Raw genomic sequence first — 23,344 nt, forward strand, 5'->3', positions numbered from 1 at the left:
TGTAAACTTTCAGAAGGAGCGAGAAGCAAAACAAGAGGATAAACACATTTTTCAGTTCCATTAGAATGCAAGAAGTAGTTTGAGTTTATGGTGGTTACAGTCTTGACTGTATAAATTATTAGAATTCAAAAGCACGAGTGCTTCAGTTCATTGTACACACAACATAAACATTCTTGTACTGATTGTTCAAAGAAGTACAGTAGAATTTGACTGAAACAAATCCTTGACAGTGCAAAATCCAAATGCAAAGCATCTCTGGAATGTTCTCTGAGTCTCATGTTATTGTCTGTTGGGAGGCTTTGCTCACAGCAAGCTGTATACAGGTGTTCTTTACATCTCACCAATGTTTCCTTTGTTTCTGTCCTGTCCAATAACACTATGGAAGGTCATAGGTGAGGATGCTCTGAGCTCTGGTCACTGTCGTGACTGTCCTCCTCTGTCGCCGGCCTCGGCGAGCTGGCAGTGCGTTGCAGTCCTACTATCCCTGAAAACTCAGACGGCAGTAACATCCCCTTTTTCACGTTCACCAGTTCTTTCTCCAGAGCTGCTGCCCCCTGCTGGCCTCCTTTCACACGCTTCCACTTCATCCTCCTGTTCTGAAACCACACCTTTACCTGAGAGGAAACACCAAGCAGTAAGACATTATGGTGGCTTCTTTCAGATATCCTGACTTCTAGTCCTTGAGTTAGGTTAGGTTTCAAAAGCTTAAACTGACTTCTTATATTTAAAATTAGTGCAGTGCCCCTCTAAGACATTTGATAAAGGTTTCATTAAGTTGAGTACCAAACCAACAGCCTCGACCAAACAGTACGGGCAAATACACACACAACCCTAGTATGCAGAGAAATTCAACTTGTTGAATTAATATGTTGTAAATATAATATAATTGTGTGATAATGAGGTTTTCAAATAATTGTACACAGCCCATACAAAGCAATGACAATGTAACTGAACAATTTCTTCATGAAATTTGGTATGGACATTTACTGTCCCCTAGGAGGAAATGTATTGATTCTTTTGACTTCCTGACCTTTCCTCTGGCACCATCATCAGTCAGAACTTTCCTCTTGTAACCACACACTGTATATCAAAATGTACTGGGCAGACTTTAAAGAAATACAGTGAGCACATCCTCATTAGAAAACTTACCACGTAGGTCGACTGTGAAAACAGCTTATTGCAACCCTTGACTGTCTTAACCAAATTAAGTCTCTGGACTGCATTTACATTGCACAACTTAAGTTACAAATATAATGTAGGTATGTTTGGAACTGAAGTAACATAAGTAACATAGTTCATTTTGGCCAAACCACAATGTTTTCCTAAGCCTGACCAATCTGTGAGAGTACAGTATGCCTGTCGCTGTTGCACTGCAATGGTCATGTTGTATTGGAAACTGTGATATATGTCGTTTTGGTTTCCCTGGCAATCAACCTACTCAGCCGTTAAAATATGAGGATGTGTTATTATTCCTCCAAGAAGATAAACCCTTTATAGTTGCAGCACGAGACCAATTATGGGACAGACACAGAAACAAAAACCTTAACTCACACTGTCCAATACCTTACCCATACATACATAAAAGAAAAATGACAAATATTAACCCAACGACAGAGAAAATTAAAATGGAGCCTTTTTCAATGTTTAAGTTCAGTTCAGTTTTCATCTCTGATCTTTTCAAAAGAAAATGTCTTTCAAAAAACTAGTAGCTAAACTGTTCTTCTAAAAACACACCAACTTAAAATGCAGCATGTATTTCTGTTCAGGGACAAGAACCCATGCAGGAGTAATGTCATTTTCAGTTTCTTTTGTCCTCTGGGTTTTAGTGTAATGGTGCGAGCCAATGATTAGATTACTGGTGTGGGGTTTTGCTGTTAGTATTGCAGTGTTGTACTGTATTTCCACATAGGCAGATACGTGCTGATGCATGAGTCACACCCGCCTGCTGGCTCGCCCCTCTACCTCCTGTCCCTGACTCCACAGCTTATTTAGTATCTGAGTCTCTCATAGTGATGAATAAGCTGCTGTCTAAAACGGGGACATCCAATCTGGACCAATGAGATCCACCCCCAGTCCTCTCCTGAGTCCTCGTCCCGGTCCCACCTCCTGTTACTCTGTCACTGCTCCCTCCCTGTAACCCCTCCAGCACCCAGTCCTTCATGCTTACACCACCAGTCTACCCGTTTCAACCCCATACTCATATATTAACAGACATAAACACACACATATTTCCTCCTGTCCATCCCTGCAATCTGCTCTCCAAGCAGTCTTATCTGGTAGCATTTATTTGAGGTAATGCTGCCTTGTGGCCTGCCCTCAGTCACTGGGAGTTAAGCTTCCAGAGTAAACACTTGTATATGCGGCTCATTTTCTCATAAACAGCTTTGTGCTTCCTAAAAAAACATGTTTACTGTCGTTTTTAAAGACGCAATTTGTCTCAGGTTCGTGATTTTAGGTATTTAGGCCATTTGTGTCTTACTTCAAGGAGTATTAATCCAAAAATGATATAATGAAAATAAAGAAAATAAATAGAATAGTAATAGACATTGACATGTAGGGACAAACAACCATTCACGCTCACATTCACGCCTTCGACCCATTAACCTCACGTGTGTGTCTTTGGACTGTGAGAGGAAGTATTTACAGCATTCCGATACCAGGATGCCTCTCTAAAAGCTTTTTAGCCTATTTCAGCTACAGCCAACTTAACCGTGTTGCTTCAGTCTTGACCTCACCTCTCATCAACCTCATTTGCAGCTGTTTTCAGTGAAAAAACTCTGAGAAGGTCTCAGTACATGACCTGAGACTAGCTGGTGAACTTCGTGTTTAGCAGCAAAAGAGAAGATATTTTTTTCTTGGTGAATAAAGACAAACTTCAAATAAAACATACATTACATTACATCTGCATCTACTGGATGAATTGGTGAGTGTTTGCTATTATGTTCTCATATCAACTTTATGAGGTGATATATTACTGTGTCACATGTTGTGTTAACAGCTTGTTTCACGGCCACTGAGAGGCCAAAAGAAATATTTGTTTATTAAGCTGCTTAATGTTCAACTACTTTCACCAGCTAGTCACTAACTCTGTTTTGTAGCAATTTAATGCTAGGCAGGTGGTGTGCAAAGGTTTTTTTAAAAAAAAAAAAACTTTTCCCTGCTTGCTGCTGGAAATGAGGTTGAGTAGAGCAGTAAGTAAAAGTGTAGGTGGTAAAACCAAAGCAATATCCTAAAAGATGATAAAATGCTCCATAGACCTGAGAAGAACTGCAAAGTTGGTTATAATTCTCTTTGACATCACACATATTCGTTTGATCCATTGTTTGTTAATATATGAATTAATCATTGTTAGTGTATTGATTTGCGCAGCTTTAAGGTCATGAACAGGCCATATGAGGAGGACGTATTTTATTACACGAATACTGTGTTGGTAATAAAACAACCCTTAAGATGAGTTATAAGTCAGTACAGTAGGCGGGGAGCAGAAGCTTTAAAATTACAGCAAAGACGTTAAAGATCCAGAATCAACCTTCTCATGCACAGATTTATTGGACTGCTATTGGGGGCGTTTGGAGAAGCAGCCAACATGAGGGGGAGTGTTGAGGGACTTGGCTCCAGACAGGAAGATGTAAATCCTGGGTGACTTGTCCTGGCTGTTGTCTGAGCCAAAACACTGATTGGTTCTAGCCAACAGACCTCCAGATACACTGTCCTTGTGGGGGTGCTGAGACTGCAGGGTTGTTTTTGGACACAAGTGTTGTACCGTCTTTTAACCTATACAGAGACATTTACGGGACAATTCAAAGCTATAGGAGGTCTACTAAAGATTTATATACACATTCCAGTCACTTGAAGCAAATTTTCCTAACTCACTGGAAGCAACAAATCTTCATTTAAAGCTTCTTTTTAAAAGATTTTACTTCACAAATCCAGCCAGGATGACAAAGAGAAATGATGTATGATTATATGTCATTGAGAAAACCTAAAGAGTTTTTTTTAATATATATATATATATATATATATTTTTTTTTTTTCCTATTTTGTTGACCAAACTCCACTTCACTGTATCCAGGTTTGAATGTGTTTTTCCCACTTGAAGTGAGGTAAACCAACATCTTCATGTCATGTCTGCGTCCAGTGTTGTTACATTAAAATTACATTGTCATTGCTTTGTATGGGCTGTGTACAATTATTTGAAAACCTCATTATCACACAATTATATTATATTTACAACATATTAACTCAACAAGTTGAATTTCTCTGCACACTAGGGTTGTGTGTGTATTTGCCCGTACTGTTTGGTCGAGGCTGTTGGTTTGGTACTCAATCTCTTGAGTTGGGTATGCCTTGTGAACAAAATAATAATAATAGTAATAACAGTCAGATTAATATAAATAATAATATTAGGTTCTGGGAATGTGCGGATCATTTTCTAAAGTGTGTGTACCACCTGGAAAGCTATGGCAGTCGGGCATTTGTCTGTTGCTGTAGCTCAACCACACTCATTAAGTTAGCCCATGGGTGTAACATAAAGCCCATATAGTGTGTGCAAATGACATACCACCACTGATAGTCTTTTAACACTATTTAGAAACACACGATGATGAACCATGTGTGCCTGCCACAACCAAATGCATCTATGACAGGGTTTAATGGTTCTGTGTATCAGTCAGTCTGGTGCTGCCTAAATATATGAAGTACCCACTGGCCTGCGTAAATGAGCACAAGCTGCAGTCATCCAGGAGCAACACGTTCTCACTTCCAACTCATCCAATACGGAAGCTTTAAAATAAAGTATGCAGACAAACAGTCCACATCTTATGAAGTGATGGTTTTCGGTGGCACCACTGGGACCCGCCCCCCCTGTAGACCTGGGTTCCTTGGCCCAGTATATCAAGCCTAGCATCACAAACCTAGGGGTTAAAGTGGACCCTGAGCTTAAGTTCAACAGTCAGATCAAGGCTGTTGTAAAATTCCAATTCTGACAAGGCAGCACTTTGAGACGGTAATCCACGCCTTTGTTACCACTCGGCTGGATTACTGCAATGCACTGTATGCGGGAGTTGGTGGGTCCTCCATCGCCCGTCTCCAGTTGGTACAAAATGCAGCTGCACGTCTTTTAACTGGCACACGTAAACACGAGCACATTTCCCCCATTTTAGCCTCACTCCACTGGCTGCCCATTCAATTTAGGATCCATTTTAAAATTCTTTTATGTGCTTTTAAATCCCTGAATGGTCTTGCCCCGCCCTACCTCTCTGAGCTTCTACACCCTTATACCCCCGCCCGCTCTCTCAGGTCAGCTGATCAGCTGCTCCTGAGTGTGCCTAACACTAAGCGGAAGCTCAGAGGGGACCATGCCTTTGCTGTGTCGGCTCCTAAACTATGGAACGATTTGCCCCAGCACGTTAAACAGGCCTCTTCTCCGTCTGTTTTTAAATCACTTCTTAAAACCCATCTCTTCTCCTTGGCCTTTGACACCTAGTAAGACGTCGATTTTATCTCCTTGTTTTTTCTGCTTTGTATTGCGTGGCTTTTATTATTTTTTACTCATGTTTTGTTGTCTTTTAATTTATTTTTGTATTTTATATGTAATTTTATTCTTCTGTACAGCACTTTGGTCAACTTTGGTTGTGTTAAAGTGCTTAACAAATAAAGTTGGATTGGATTGGATTATGACATATTGTGATATTTTGACTGTTATTAACATTGTCAAATGGTCGCAGTTTGGTTAGGTTGAGGCACAACAATTACATCACTCTCGTAACTACCCTTGGTTATCTAACGGTAAAAAATGTGTAAACAGAGTGTTTCCAGACTGAATATGAACACTACTAACATAGAAAGCAATGGGTAACAGGAGGGTTGGCATATTCCAAAGTCTAAAGCAGTGTGGTGGCTTTTTCCATTCTGTTGTTTAAACACAGTGAACTGATGCTACTCAGTATCAGTAGGTCCTTTTGTTTTTTCATGAATAACTTTTTCTACCGTCTGCTCAGGGTTCATCTTGTTCAAGTCGTTAGAATTCAATCAATGACCAGACACTATTACATTGATGAAGTCTATTATAACTCACCTACATTTTAAAAAGTAATATATTCACCTATGTATTACCTCAGTATGCTCACACTACAAGCAGAAATGACATACATGTTGACACACTGTTCCCTCCCTCAGTCATCTGACTCTTTTCACAATGACTCTTTCCAAACTCTTTTAGAATGAACAGCAGCAGGTCTGTGCTTGTGTCCACATCTACAGCACTGCTAACTACATACAAATGTTTCTTTGTGAGCATTAAGGAAACCATCTGGACCGTGACACACACCATCACAGAGTCAATTCACAGACGTTGAGAGCAGCACGCTGACATTTCAAAGAGTCTCTGTGGTTTGGAATCGATTAGCCTCAGAACATTAGTATGACATGTCCAACCGTCTGCTGATGTCAAAACACTGAGGGTTTTTTTTTTTCTTCTGTGAAGTCTTGTACTGTTTTTTAATAGAAGCCATACATCAACTGCCCTCCTCCCCAGAGTGATGGGTGTAATCGTGCTTGGGAATTCTTTTTAATCTATATTTAGAGCAATAATTATGAAATGTTTGACTTTTTTAATGTATCAGAACCTGTTGGCTACAGGGATAGTGTTTTTACTGATGAGATGTCATGTTATTGAGCCAGATACTCAGTGTGACCTGAAGGAGAAAATTAAAGTTATTTTTGTTGTTGTTGTTCGTCAGTAGCCAGCTACTGATGAGATGTCTGGTTTTAAAGGAACAGTTCCATGCTTTGGGAAATAAAGTTATTCGCTTTCCTTCTGAGAGTGAGGTGTTCTGACGGATATCAGTCTTATGTCTGTGTGTTAGATAAAAACATAATTAGCCTAGCTTAGCATAAAGACTGGACACAGGAGGAAACAGCTAACCTGGTCCTGTTCAAATTTAAACGTTACAGGATGTTTTATTCATTTGTTTAGTCTGAACATAAAAAATGTGTGAACCAACAGTTCGTACCTTTAGAATGAATTGTGCATGCAACAACAGTTACTGGGACTTTCTGGGATTGATAAAAAAAACTAGATAAAAGTGGATTTATCTTCACTCCTGTTTATCAACCTGACTGCAGCAGTCGTACGTAATATAACGTTACAGAGAGGAGAGGGGAAGAAGAAGAGAGAGAACCAGAGTCCCTGCACACTCCCTGCTGAGTGCAGTCAGAGGTTCACCTGAATTCCAACACACAGACACACACACACACACACACACACACACACACACACACACACACACACACTCTCTTTGTGCATGTTGTCACATGCAAACTTATAGCCAATGTACAGCAAAGTAATCTGGCTGTCATAGGCAAATAAACTGTGTGAGTAACACAAATAAACACAAATGATCCAGCGGTCAAACTAGTGACACACCATTAAACAATCAGTACTGCTGATGAAAAACTATGATGTGACTCAGACACACATGTTCACACACTGTTTTAAAGTTTTTTTTCACGTTCCATTTAGTCTCATTCTCCAACTTCCTTCCTCACTCTCTGAATCTCTTCCCGAGGTTATAGTGACAGGCGACCACATGAAACACAATGTGGATTTCGTTTTGTCTCGAGTTTGAACATTGTTGGAAACATTTGGGATAATGTAAGAACACAACTCAGCTAATTATGTAAGAAAGTTCTAGCTGACATTTTAATGCAGAAATCTTAAGTATTATATCTTAAAGAAACACCCTGAAACTGAAATATTTTTACATTTCTATTTCATTAAGCAAAACACAACATGAGAAATGCAGTTTACAGATTATACAAGGTTTATTGTAACTTTTGATGGAGCTAGTCAGCATTTTATCTCTGCTCTGCAAAGCAAACACATCCCAGACTATGTGTGTACTGAACACACAGAGATGAGACGGATATGAATCATTTCATCTGACCTTGGGTAAGACAGCATTCCATAATTCCAAATGTGGCCTGCTCCCTGAAGAGATGGGATCAAGGATTTAAAGCCAAAACCTACAGTCTACTACTGCATTATTAACATCTACTTTTATTAATGTTAATGTGTAGAGAAGAAAACCTTCATCTACATCACATCCCTCTAATAATCTTAAAAAGTTAAGCAACTTCAGAGGTTTGTTTTCTTCATAAGAGTATCAAACCACCACTGAGTGGCACAGTAACACATTTTATCTCTGGAAAAAAGTGTCAAAACCTTGTTCTGGAGACAAATTATGACTGCAGTGTTATAGTGGTGATTCATTACCTCGCGAGACATTTATTTTGGATTTCTGCTTAAAAAGCTATCTGTAATTCTCCAGTGTTAAACTATGAGTGTGAGACGTGTCAATTTCGTTGAAATATCGAATGGATGTTAATAAAAGTCATGGCCCATTTAATTCCCCTTTAATTGTATTTCATGACTTGGAGCACATTGGCTAGCAAGATTTGTTGGCTATTTATTGTGCTGCTCCTGTTTCCTCCCCCTCTGGCCTCACAATGATTCACAGTCATTCAACAGGTACCGTACTTGTCGTTCCGTGAGGTCGAGGTTGACAGCTATTTCGTAGCGTCTCAGTCTGGTCAAATAGTTGTGGTGTGCAAACTCTGACTCCAGTTCCCGGATCTGTTCCTTGGTGAAGGCTGTGCGCTCCTTCCTGGGCTTGCTGTTCATGTCTGACTTATAGCTCCCGTCTTGGGACTCTGAAATGAAAAACAGAACATTTTCCAGCCACAGCTGAGTCTCCAAAAGAGAGGGGGAGGAAGAACAAAAAAAATTAGACGGGTTTGATAAAGTGCAGGGGCCCATCTGAAACAAAAATAAAATGAAAGCAAGACGATTAGGGTGCCAATCACCTTTTATTGTGGAGATATTAGTATTGCATCCTGTGTTATTCAACCCAGGCAGGGAGTTTTTTCCCAGATGGCTCCATTCAGTATGGATTTAGTGGCTAGTGAAAAACCAAAACTACTTAGTCACACTATTGTTTGGATGAATGCTCTGACTTTAGCACCTACAGTACAAATAAAATATCTTTTCAGACAGAATACACTGTACAGGATAATTCCAGTTTAATACAACTAGGGTCTCATTTTTGTAGTTTTGAGCATTAATATACATTGAATATGATACCACTGTACTCAGTGAGTCACTGCTGAGATCTGAGAACTGTAAAACCGCTGCAATCAAGTCAAACGGGACAAGAGATACAAGCAGTCAGACGAGCTAAAAGTAAAATCAGATGATCTTAACCACTTCACCCATGTGTAGTGTTTCTCACCAGTAACTTTTGTGTGTATCCTTAAGCTCAAACAAACCTGCTTTCAAGTCATTTACTGTCTCAGAAAACAGTTTCCAATTTTTTGAGAAAATTTTAAACCTGTATTTTATTAATCCATGTGTTCTCCTTCCAGTGTTCTTCCTTGCCAGTGCTTTGCTTCTTTTCTTGGCTCATTACTACAACATTCATCAGAGGAACAGTGTGAAACCATTAGCAGAAATGTGCATGTGTTTCCCTGTGCACGTGCACAAGATTACATCTAAAAAAGGAATGTACTCATCTACTCATCCATAGTCTTATAGGTGGCTACAGGGAACCTTTAATAGAGTTGTAGGCTAACCCTGAAGTTAGCATCACTGTGGTTCCCTCTGTGGGATTTTTTAATTGGATTTTGGATTTTTGCTGAAAATAATCTCTAAACACAAATTTATGATAGTTTCACATTTTGTTCATCAAGAGAATCTTCACTTTGTGATTTTTGAAGTGTAAATTAAATCTCTAGCAGTAAAAAGCTAATGTTAGGATATAAACAGACGACATCATGGTCACATGACTTAAACATCACCACCACTAAGCATCTTACTACACAATTACTATACAGGTTTTCTATAAACTGATCAATGTACAGGTTGTAAATATAATTATATCATTACATTGTGGGGTATTTGCCGATATACTGTATCTTTATTCAGAACAAACATATGTACAGTACTTACATAAATATATGGGGCTTGTATTAACCACAGACCTTATTTCAGACATTTAACAGAAAAAACATTCTAAAAACCCATTGATTTGAGACGAGGGAACCCAAAGTTAAAAAATGCTATCCGATTTAATTTAACTGGTAACACCACAACCATTATTTATTTCCTTATCCTTAGCAGTAATGTAGTCAGACTGTACAGATATTTTAGACAGAAAGAATTTTAAAAACAATAGCATTGGACCGTGATGAGTACAATCCTATTATTATCCTTGGTGGGACGAGTAAGAGCTCGTAGAATGATCATGTAAAACTTTATATTATGTCTTTTAAATGAAATAAATGTAGGACTCATCAAAAACCAAGAAAATATACTCATAGTTATCTGGATGTTTGAGAATAAAGGAAAAGCCACATGTTAATATCAAGTTTAAAAGGCACTTTCTAGTCCTACTCAGTAAGACTTATTGCATATAAACACTAAGCTTTTCCGCAATTGGTCATGCTTAAAGGGTGAAATCACATTTTCCCCACTTATATTGTCTGTCAGTACCAGCATATTTCAAGTATCCCTTTTATGTATTTGTGGTCAGTGAATGATGAAAATGAATGGAGCGTTTTGAAAGTAATCTTTCATAGTGAGAAAACACTGAATAATAATTTCTACACTGTTCTCCAGTCCACACTGCATAAATCCAGCTGACATTTCATTAGTCGTGTAAATGTGGGATGTGCTGACAAACCACAGTGTGCCAGGAAACAGACACTGTCTGTGCTGTAGTGTGAGCCCAATTACACAAAGGCATTGGACATTGTCAGTTTTGTGTCATATTTTCCTTTTGTCATGTTATTTCATTCAGTCCTATTAATGACTTAAAGTTTTTATTGAGCATTGAAATCTTTACAGTATTTGTGTTTTCAGTCATTCTGCCTGTTTGAATCAGTGCAGATCGTTTTATTCAGCGCCACCATCCACACTGACTGCTCTTTGAAGGGTCGTTGGTCAATAACTATGTATATTTCATCATCACTAGATCCTTTTAAAGAACATCTTATCCAAAAAAACTGTAAAAGTGCTGCGGCTTCTGAGAGTGCCAATGAAGTTAGAGTTAGGAAATTGGATTTGGGTTAGGCCGCTGGCAGCTTCAGCACACTCTCGAAGTGTTCAATCTGTCAGTCAAAGCGCCTTCTCTCCTGGCTGGGACATCGACTCTGGGGAATTGGAAAGTTCTCGACTTGGCAGCCGCTCCAAGCTGCCTGTCAGTGGGGCTAAACGATGCAGATACGGTGCCTGCTTTTAAGTCTGGTGGATGATGTGCTCTTTTACCGTTCATAGGAAGCATATGTGTACAGTTAAGTTTTATGCCGTTGATACGTGACCTGCACCTCCAGCATCACCTTAACTGTGAACCCCAGCAACAGTCCACATGAGTTTGATCAGGGTCGCAGCTACCATGGAGGACACTGAGGTCATGACCTCTGTGTTTTGTCTGGGAGTAAAAGGATTTTAACCATTGAGTTTACATCTTAAAATTAAAAACACTTGCATGGTGCTGCATTTTTAATGAGTTCATTATGTAGCTTTTGATCATGTTACATGATATTCATCAGCAGGGGGAATTATTTTATATAATTATTATTATTATTATGTTATTAAAATTGTTTTCAGCTGTTTTCAGGTCACTTTCAGGGCTTCTTGTTTATATTGACTGAAAAAGATATAAATTCCACAATATTTTTTACTCAATCTGTTGTAATATATATTTATATGTGTGTGTATATATATATATATATGGAGAAAGCTGGAAAGCTGGAAAGCTTGGAAATGTACGTATGTATATATATGTACGTATGTATATATATATATATATATATATATATATATATATATATATATATATATATATATATATATATATATATATATATATATACATATATATACATACATATATTTCTCTTTTTTAAATCCTTGAGTTGGATTTGACAGGTCAGATCAGGTCTCCTTAATCTTTTCTTTCACATCAACTTATTTTAGGTCCTAATCTGAGAGAATCTCCTCCCATTAGAAAGTAGTAAAATCAGTTTAAGTATGGCATTTCATTTTGGATTCTACTTTTATTAAACGGATACATAAAGCCAATTTCACATGAGGACATTTCTTGTGAGCCCATCTGCATGTTAAGAAACCCCTCATGGGGTCCTTATCCAAACTCTTTTGTAGACCAGCCGCCACACAAGTAGTACAGCTCATCGAGTGGGCAAACATCTCATTACTGCAAATTCTCACCATTACAAATCAACCATTATTAGTGATGGAAAATAGAGTTTAGAGGCACAACATTAATCTCACAATTCACAATTATTTATCAGTCACCGACTGCAGACTCGTATCATCAACTTTCTAAAATAAAGGCTCTGGTTGTAAATGTATTCTAAGTACAATCTGTAGAGGCCAAAGGTCAAATGTTCTGTTGGAAAATACCCCCAAAATTACACCTGAGGATTTGGCCTCTTTTCTATATAGTATACCAGAGATGGTTGAAGTACTAAATAGATATTGTCATGATAAAAGTGCACTTTATATTTTACTAAAGTAAGAGTTTGAATTTCTTACCAAGAGAAACAGTACATGTTAGTAAAGATGTGTTAAAGAGAAGTTAAAGATGGATTTTAATAACGAAACAAATTACCAACTTTTATACTCAAACATGAGGAAAATATGACATGATTGTGTGTAATCATGTCTTATACTGGACTTTTTCTTTGTTAATGCTGTAAAAATCTTCAGCAGATTCAGTTTAATTATGTTTATGATGAAATTTAATGTAGTATTGACAGTGTTAGTGTTGGTAACACTAGTTTTCAATTAACTCGGGCTATTTTTTAAAATTTTTTTAAATCAAAAAACAAACAGAATTTTTTAGATTTGGGTTTAAATTTTACCATAACACTGCTTGGTCTCTATCATAAATTATTACAATTAATAGTTTAAGAGTGATCAGAATATCGTCTGAATATCTAATGATAATAACTTACACACTTTATAATAACCATCATAAAGTTAATTTGACTTTAGTTTAATTTACTTTTACTCTAGTTACTCTCTTTAATTTACTCTAATTATTTCACTGTTAACAAACAATGAAATGCTTTATAAACCATTTAGTAAGCAATTGATTATTGTAAAGTTGATGTTTTTAAGTTTTTGTTAAAGGTTAATAAATACTGTTTATTTCATCCATAAATATTATCTGGATGGTCATTATAAAGTGTAGCCAGTTTGACTTTATAAATTATAAATATAAAATAATTGTTGCATGAGCACTACTGTCAGTATCAGTAATATGCTGTAATAAACTTCTCTACAGTATGAAATGAATATCTTGCAGAGAAAATTAAGCTTCAGGCTCTATTTAAAAAGAAAAATGCAGTTTCATGGGAAATTGTTCAAAACTAAATGCATAATAGACTTCCTGAACTTACCTGAGTTATCATTCTTGCCTTTACGGCTCCTTCTGTCTGGGTCCTCTGAAGACACACTCTGCCGCCCATATTCCCCAGACACACATGATGCCCCTGTGGGGTCACCGCTGCCCTGACTTGGGTCGGTGCTGCACAGGTTTGGGCCCCCAGTGCAGAGTTCTGGGGCCGTGGCCTCGAGCGGCGGCAGGCAGACGCTTTGCCGAGCATTAGGTGAGGGCATCTGCAGGGGGACGGGCCAGCCAGGTGGGTGCTGAGGGTGGAGGGGATGCTGCTGCTGGGGCAGGTGGCCTCGGTGGGCTGGACTGCCAAACACTCCATTGTCCTCTCCACCAGAGTAGCTGTAGGGGGGCGAGGAGCTGGGTAGATCCAGGTAGGAGATGTGGTCGCTCCGACCATGCAGGGTCAGTGGCGACTGGGTGATGGCGGGGTGCAGGCCCTGGGCTGGGGCATGAGGGCTGCGTAGACAACCAAACAGAGAGTGATCCATGGTGTGGGGAGTCCTCCAAACCCCCACTCCTGCCTGTCAGATTCAACCAAAACTCCCAAGAAAGAAGAGAGGAAGGTCAGGGATGTGGGCAGCCGAAGTCCCAGCTCTCCTCTGCAGCCCTTCTCAGTTCAGACCTCCAGACCCCTAATTCCCAAAGAAATCCAGTTGAAGGAAGGCAGAGATGGTGGCGTTGAAAGAAAAGGCCTCTGGTAATCCCGAGCACGCAGACGGTTGCCAGGCGTATGGTGGGTAAACAGTGAGAGGCAGAGGAGGATCTCGGATGACAGTGGAGAACGCCAGGACCAGTGTGGAAGGAGAGGGAGCTTCCAGGGAAGTTGTGCTGGAGAGGGAGGGAGGGGGCGGAGGGAGGGGGTGGGTGTTATATATAGGTTGTAACCTGAGAGGTAGGTTGGGTCACTGGCTCACTGCTACTGACCACATGCATGTGATCATCCTCCAAACTCCAACGCACAATAAATCTGAACCATTCCTATAGCACTGCCTCAGGAAAAGTGGGTAATTTATTTTGGAGCTGAGCTGTTTGACCCTGCTGACGCTTTTCTAGGAACTGCGTTGCATCAGCTGTTGGTTTTTAGATGTAGAGCCGCAGAACTTAAGGACTGTTTTCACGGTCTGTTCTTCTGATGGTTGGGTGTAAGTTAAATGTGACATAAGATTTACTCCCCTGTGGACACAAGTGGTATGAGCACCTCTGCATCATGTTGTAGATGCACGTGCTAGTGTGCATTTGTTCTGAAAGCAAGTGAAAGAACAAGGCAATATATTTTATAATAACATTTTTTAAACCCAGCTGTTTGCAGGATGCATAGCAGTGAGGTAAAGTATCTGTGGCTATTTAAGATTAATAATGCTAATATGATGATGGCAAAACAGAGTGAACTTAGTTTTAGTGCTGTTCATAAACTCATCTGCTCAGTATTAGCAATTTTGTTGAGAAATCAATAGTTATCAACATTCCCTAGAAATGTTATATCTTCGTAAAAATGGGCCAACAGCTCAGAAACAAGTCCAACATAATAAGTTACGCTATAAGCCAGCTGTTCTGCTGCTAAAGAAGTATCCGCTGACACATCACCAGACTACAGAGTGCTTGCGGAAGCAGCCGCTCCCCAAACAGCAATAGCAATACACTGCTTTTTAGCTGAAACTCTTTTAATTAGTGTTTTACCGGTTTCAATCTCTGGGATAAATGTTAATGGACTACATAGAACACATGACACTTGAGTGATGGAGTTACGTACTACTCTAACTGCAAATATGAAAGATGAGTGTGGATCTTGCAACCTTACCATGTCAAAAGTTAAGGAAAGGGTTGCTGGTGTGCAAGCCAAGCTCAGGGAAAAAAACAAGCTCATCCTGGAGTTCTCCACTGTTGCCATGCGCCAAGCTGTCCTGAGCTCCTCTGGCTGCAGTGTGTGACCACCACAGACATTGATCCCACTCTCCTGTGGACCGGCTCCATCATCGTGGGATCTCAAGGGGCTGTTTCAGCCCAACATGAAGATCCACGGGTCCTCCTGGGAGCAAAGCCCAAATCAACAGCTGCCTCGACTCTCCACCATCTTCCTCCAGTGGCTCCGTCTTTCATTGGCGGGGATGGAAAAGCCAAGCTGAGCTAGACTCCTCTTAAACAGGAGCACTGGTCCGGCAGTCTCTCCCTCCAAAATCTCAGGACCTCCCGCTGGCCAAAAAATTCAAAATCCTGAGCCTTCAGGATTTCCCACCACTGGAGGGGGGCTCTCACCCTCCTCCATCCATGCTGCCTCCAGGCAGCCCTGGATCCGGCTCCAAAGGGACCTAGCGCTGAAATTCTCCCAGTGGTCATCGCTGTGTGGAGCCACTCATCTCCCCTGCTGACCTGGTGTTGTTCACCAAGGCGCATAATAGAGGTTACGTGAGATTGTCTTCCCCCTCTCCTCCTCTCTCGGTGATTTTAATCAGCGACTCATTCTCAATATTTCCTTGAGAAGCGCATCTTTATATCTGGTCCCCTCACGTCTTTTAATAGAGGCACAAGGCGTTTTCCACACCTGGCTCCAGTCTACCTGCACCTCACATAACTTTGTTTTTGTTGACAATTTAAATTTGTTCTGGGGACGCAGGTCCTTTTTTAGCGGAGACAGAATCCCAGTTTTGGGGGCACACATGCACTTTCATCTATCATCGTCCATACTGTCATCACTGCCCCACGTGTATGACCATCAAATCAACTCAATCAAGTGCATATGCCCACATGTGCACCTCCTGTCATTTCTGCTTTTCCCCAAAGGGACTACTTCACTGCCCCGCCTCTGCCACCACTCCCCACTCCCTCACTCACTATCTCCACCCTGTGGCTCTGCGCCCCAAATTACTTACTGTACCCTTACAATTAACTCCTCCAGTACCCATTCAGACCATATAAACTGCCAGGCCCACTAGTCCTTGCAGAATGAGAAGAGTTACAAAAAGAAACCTTTGCCCAATCTCTTTTAATTCAAATTACCAAAACTGCTGTGCCTGCTATTTCTGATATCAAATTAGCTCTTTTAATTTCACAATCCCTTTCTAACAAAACTTTTATTTTAAGGGCTCTTATTTTATCTGAAAATCTTGATTTTATGTTTTTTTACTGAGACCTGGTCCAAACCAAATGAGCACAGCTTGTTTTTAGAATTATGCCCCCGGGTATGATTTTATCAGTTCCCCCAGGGCCCATGGTCAGGGGGTGGGCTAGGCGTAGTTTTTAAAAAGTCATTCAAATGCAGAATGTTAAGCTCTAGGGATCTCTCTAGCTTTTTAGGCCTTTGTCCTTAAAACGTTCTGCATAGACCCAGTCCTCATTGTTGTTATCTATTGCTCCTCCAAAATCCAGCAACACCATATGTCTGCCTGTTATGATTGCTTTTAATTTCACTCAGCAGGCCCTACTCATAAATGTGGTCATGAGCTGATTTGAGCTTTTCCACTTCGTGGATGTAAGTATTAGCGTTTGACACATCTGAGTGCACAATAAGCTGCATTTCTATTTGGAACAAAGACCAGTGGAAGGTGATTGAGCCTGAGTTAGTTCGCCCATCACCAAGTGATGGAAGGGTAGTATTGTGTTGCTCCACAGCTGTTTCCTCCTCCTTAGCGTTAGCTCTTTTTCCTTCTCTATCTTTCTCTTCTCCTCTAACCCACACATACACACACAACTACACATTCTCGTGGTCACCTACCGACCAGCCCCTGGTGTGAGGTACACACTGAAACAATATATTTCTTTCCATTGTTACGCTGATGATATCCAGCTGTAATTGTCCTGCAAACCATCTGAGTCAGCTAAATTATCTTCCTTGCATAATTGCTTGGCTGCAGTAATGAATTGGATGGCAGTGAACTTTCTTCAGCTTAAGTCCTCCAAAACCGAAATCTCATCGTAGGCCCTGTGCACTCTCACACCCATTTATTTGCCTGCTCTTGGCTCTCTATCTCAGCATGTGGTACCCATTGTTAAGAACGTTGGACTTCATCACTCATTAGTTTGTAGCCTGAGATTTTCTCTGTTAGATATTCCCAGGTCAAGGTTGAAGACCAAGGGTGACAGGGCTTTTGTTGTTAGGGCTCCAACCTTTTGGAATGATTTACCTGAGGAACTTGGAACTGAGGAACCTGAGACTGGAAAATCACTGCCTGCTTTTAAATCATCTTCATCAAGTAGTAACGGCCTTGTCCAGGGAACTGGCTTTCTCCTGGTGGTAATCTATAGACCTCCAGGGCCTTACTCCCAATTCTTAGAAGAACTTGATGAATTTATTGCAGATCTTGTTATGTGTTCAGATTAGATCTTAATTATTTGGGATTTCAATATCCACTTAAATAAGCCCTCTGACCCTCTAAGTAAAGCTTTTCTGGCACTTCTTGATATTTTTTGGCTTTATTCATCTTGTTCATGGACCTTCTCATTCCAGTGGTAACACTCTGGACTTGATCCTCTCCCATGGGCTCGCTTCTGTCACTTCTGCAGTGTTGGACAACTTTCTTATTACATTTGAAGTGTCATTAGCCAGTCCTTGTACTGGTGACACAAATGTTTTTACTTCTCGCCTTATCAGCCTGGCAATCTTCGCGACACTTAGTGAAAAATTGCCTGGGGACTTGGTTCCTTTTGCAACAGCGACAGAACCTGTGGAAAAATTCACTAATGATGTAAATTCAGTACTTATTTCTCTCCTTGATTCTGTTGCACCTAATAATAATAAAAATATTATAAATATAATATATATAATATATATTTTGATCCGGGTCTAACAGACACGTTGATGGTTTAGATGAAGAAACCATTAATTAGCTGATGAAGGTCAATGGTAGAAAATAATTCAAGATGAATATCTGGTTTTACAGCTGTTTCTGAGGTTTCTGTGTTACAGTCTAAATTGGTGCTATCTGAGGTCAGAAGGTGATGAATTTTGTCTCTAATAAGTAGAATTTTATCATTAAAGATGCCCATAAAGTCATTACTGCTCAGTGTTATAGGAGTACAAGCATCAATAGAAGTATGACTCTCTGTCAGCCAGGCTACAGTGCTGAAAAGAAACCTGGAGTTGTTCTTATTTTCCTCTATCAATGCTGAATAAGCTGCTCTGGCATTATGGAGAGCTTTCTTATAAGTTTTAAAGCTTTCTAGCCAGACTAGTTGAGCTTCTTCCAGCTTAAAGGTATTAAAGAATACCTACACTAGTATTGGAAATTTGATTTTTCTTCCACAAGCCACAGTGGCTGTGTAACGTTTGTCTTGGTTAATAAAAAAACAAGAACAATACAATCACATGAAAAATGTTTCTTTGAAATTCTTACTTATGGTTATCCATTTTGAATTCTCTGTATCAGAAAATCATTGCAGTAGGCATGTAAATGTCAACTGTAAACATTACTGCAGTAACTCTAAAGTGACAAGTTGACAATTTGAAACTTATGAAGAGCTTCTTTCTAAAACTGAATTAAATAATGGAAAATAAACCATGAAGATACAGTAAAATGAATGTCCTTAAAGAACTGCTAAACTGATGATGGCCACTACCACTTATTTACAGTTGTTGTGTTGTTACTTTGGCCAGGTCATCATCAAAAAAGAAAACAAGGACATTCATGATTTTTTCCACGTTGAGATCAGTAGCTTCATCAATCCATCAACGTTGTCTAAACTCTGGGGCAAGGCCATGTGTGTTTAAGTAGCTGGCATGCTGATTTGAAACTGACAGCTTTGTCAAGGCAGTTTTGTCTTCAAATAGCTTTTTACACAGATCGACCGGTGGCTGAGCCATTGTGAATGACAAATCATGTTCTCCTATGCATGTACACACATGTATTTTTTGGGCGCAAACATGGTGAAGGCGCAGTGGCAGCTGTAGCTGTCGTTCCCGGTAACATACTTGTGTGTCAGCATGCACGGACTGAAGCTTTGTAACTGGCATCTAATTCATGACAAGCGAGAATTTTCCTACCACTGCTGCCATACAGTAGCTTCTTTGACCACATGCTGCAGAAGCAAGCACCTGGCTCCCTCAATTTGTAGCACCGAGTGCTGAACGGCTTCCTATCTCCACCATTTTCTTCTATCCATGCCCAGCGCCATCTGTTCTTAACTCCTCTTTCAAGTAAGGCTGTATCTCCACAGCCTGTCCAAATTGCTAACCTGCCACTGTGGCTTGTGGGATGATCAATTCAAAGTGCTAATTTCCCACCCTGCCTATACAGAAATAACCATTCTTAACACTGATGGTCTTGTTTGCTTATGCAGGTCATATAGAGGCATTAGTATTAAGTTAAGACTGTTTTATAACCAGTTAAAAAGTCCTTGTTGTATGTTAAAGTTGGCTTTTTAAAGTCAAACTAACGCCCTAACGACTCTGAAACTCAGAGCTCACACGTGTCCTTAACGACTCTGTAAGGACACTCCCACACAGAGTTTAAAAGCCTGAAACTCCCCTCCAGTTACATAGAACTGAAGAAGCCTCTTGGATGAGAGGTGAAACATCTTCAAGAAACTGAAACAAGTCCAGTTGCCTGTGGTACAGCACTTAGAATTACCATGACCTGAATGACTGAGAACCTTCATCAACATGTTTCAATATCTGTTAGCTCTGCCTTAACCCTGAACATGACAGCAGCAGATAAACCACACTCATGGAAGCTGCGCAAAGAGGGAGGAAATGAGAATCATTTAGAAAGAATTTGCTTTAACAAACCACCATAAAGCTGCATCAGGGGTGTTTGGGGCTCACTCAGTACAAGCATATGCAGCACATACGGTGGTCTAATTTAAGGTCCCACAGCAAAAACACAGTGTTTACTTAACAATTAGGATAATTAGTAGTTCTGTAAAGTAATCCTTCAGCATGGGCCTACGCTGTGTATTAATGCTCATATGGTTTCATTTGAATGCAGCTGAGCTGCGGCTCAACTGGGCCTTCAGAGGTGGATGTGTTTCTCCCTGCTGCAGCCCCAGGCTCCAATAATACCCCACCTCTCCATTTTTGTTTGACTTTACCTGCAGCTGACATCCCTTAAAGGAATAGTTCACTCTAGAACGAAATTCAGTCATTATCGACTCACCCTCATGCTGATGAGAAGTCCGGTGTAGTTTCTTATTCCTCAAAATGCAGCTGGAGACCCGCAGGGGTACCCTCCTGCTGCAATAATCCATATAACGGGCATCGATGTGCCGAGACGAAAAGGTCCATAAAACTACACAAAAACTTTGTAATATTCCTCCATACTGCTGGTCCGCTGCAATCCAAGTGTCCTGAAGTAGCGACATCCAGAGTTTACTCGAAACAACGTCATTTAGTGCATTTTTCTAGGTATTTACATCCAGCTGTGAGTGACCGAGCGACACACAAACATAAGAGGGATCTGCCTGCACTAGTGATTTGAAACTTTGAAACTCACAGCTGGATGTAAATATGTGTATGTGTGTATCTATCGCAAGTCTCGTTGATCTTGTCTGGCGCGGTTTCTGTAGTGCAAACCGCTGTGAGGGAGACTCGCATGCACGCGGGAGCGTGCCTCCAGGCAGATATAGCATAGTGACTGTTTAGGCTGTAAAAATGTCTGATTGCTCAGCAATCAGCTCAACTGCCTTCACCTGCTTACCTGTGATTTCTGCTCCATCTGGAAACCAAGTGAGATCACTCCACTCTGGCTCCCGGCTCAACCTGTTCACCTGCCTGCCCTTGTCTTCATAAAAATGAAATGACCATGTAGAAACTGGAAGCCTCCGGGCCCAAAATGGACTATTCAATGAAGAAGGAGAAAAATTGTGTTAGGCAGATAAAATTAATCAAATTACAATAAGATTTTGTGTCTGTTTCTGTTCTGTATCTGATCTCAGTCATTGACCCTTCCGGTCACACAGATTGTCGGGAACCACTATGTGTGGTGTTTGTATGTTCCCCTGGTGGTCTGACACCTCCAGGTGGCCCAGTATCCTTCAACAGTCAAAAGACTTGCAGTGTAGGTTAACTGGAGACTGAAATGAAGCGTAGTGTTACTTCAGGCAGAGCACTGAAGTCACACTTGTATTGGCTGATATGCATCAGCTGTTTTTAATATGGCTTGAAATTATTGGCTCATGCACAAGTGTGCGGTTAATAACGTCCAATCATATCCATGCACGTGTACAGCGCTGAATAACAACCTGGCACATCACTGTTACTCTGCTGATCACTCTCATGCCAACACTCCCTCAACCACCCATGTCAGCCTCTAAAAGAAAGAACATAAGCAGTTCCCAAAATGTTAAATTGGTCCTTTAAAGGCTTTATGTGCCGCAGTACTGTACTGAGAAACACTTACTACCATAAATACTGTTGACAATAGTGTTTCCTGCTGACTCTCTCAAAATGTTCCAGGACCGAGGCAAAAACACCCTCAACAGCACAGTAATGCTCTTTGTGTTGGGATGAATGGGAACAAAATAGTAAAACTAATCATTTTAAGTCAATTTTGACAATTTATTTTTGAACAGTATATAAAGTGCATATTGGATGCTCTAATAAAGTTGCTGAGTGTGGTAAAAGAAAGCAAGAATATCAATAAAAATCTTTTGAGTGATTTCTTTTACACTACATGTTGGGCTGTTTTGGGGGATATTGTTATTGGAATAAGTTTTCAGCAGCCTGTGTGCGGTTTATGAGGCTTTATATAGACTGTTGGCTTTTGTCTCATACATGTTTGGCTTATTAAGTGGCACTCCAGCATGATCTTTTATGACTGTATGCTTCTTTAATAAGTTAGTCAAATTTCCAAATGAAGAAGTGTAACAAAGAGCAGACTCTGGGCTCTGTTATGGTGCAGAGTGCTCAAAAAAGACACTCACTTTATTTTCAATGCAGTCTGTTGCTGTACGAGAAAATTGAGCACAGTGGAGTTAGGGGATTCATATCACAATATCATTTTTTGTTTCACATTTTTTATTGATTTCCAGTAAATAAAAAATAAATAACTATGATAGTAATAATAAAGAGAGGTACTGGGGGGTTTCTGTTACCTCATTCTAACACTGATATTGTGTCATTTGCTCACTCAGTACTCAGTCCAAATCTTCCTAAGGCTTTGCAAGGATCCTCTCAGGGTATATCTGATTTATTTCAAGGTTCAGATAATGCATGGTGTCTCTGATCCATCTCATGAAGCTTAGCAGAAGTTCCATCAAGAAGATGATGACGTCACAATGGGCTCACTAGGTCCAAATTAGGCAGATATGAGGTCAGGTGTGCTGTTGGTTTAAAACATATTAGTATAAACAGTGTATATAAAGATGTTGATCCACAAAGTGCTAAATTTGGCACAAGACCAGAACATGTGAGTCGATAATCACCTGTTGGCCGTTATTGTTAGGCCATGAAGGGTCTACATTCAGGGAATTTTATGCCAGTTCTGCCTCGGTCGAATGCGCTCTCAGTCTCTCAGGCTATGCCAAGCACAAGGTGAAGAGGTAAGTACTGAGTGAAGTATTGGCTCCAATGATGATCTTACAGTCAGTGAGGGTTGATATCAGATATATTGTTATAGAGCTGAGGCTCCGTTCTGGTATGCTGTGAGAATTTTTTACAACCACAGATTACTATTGAAATATACAACTATACAATGCATGTACAATGAATGTGTTTTTAATTCACTCTATCCTTTCTTTTACACGATCACTTCCTCATACAGAGGCAAAATGTATATCCTCCAAAATCATTTAAAAAGTGTTCTAAAAATAAAGAGACCGTTACAAGGTGCATAAGAGCTGTTACAGAGGCTATTTTACAGATATGAATACAGACATGTTGACATTTTTCTTGAAATCATCCATCAACACATTCAAAATATTTCAACTTATTTAAC

The 23,344-nt window shown here is 40.0% G+C and overlaps 1 protein-coding gene across 1 annotated transcript; it reads right to left on the reverse strand.

Moving 5' to 3' along the window:
• Positions 1–386: 386 nt before the first annotated feature.
• Positions 387–13,969, reverse strand: meox2b (mesenchyme homeobox 2b). The gene is made up of 3 exons (XM_073463578.1): positions 13,483–13,969; positions 8,540–8,712; positions 387–614 (listed from the first exon to the last, which is right to left on the reverse strand). The coding sequence occupies exons 1-3, from the start codon at positions 13,967–13,969 to the stop codon at positions 387–389; spliced, it is 888 nt and encodes a 295-aa protein (XP_073319679.1).
• Positions 13,970–23,344: the final 9,375 nt, after the last annotated feature.

This window comes from Pagrus major, chromosome 3 (assembly GCF_040436345.1).
Source record: "Pagrus major chromosome 3, Pma_NU_1.0".
In the NCBI taxonomy this organism is placed as follows: Eukaryota; Metazoa; Chordata; class Actinopteri; order Spariformes; family Sparidae; genus Pagrus; species Pagrus major.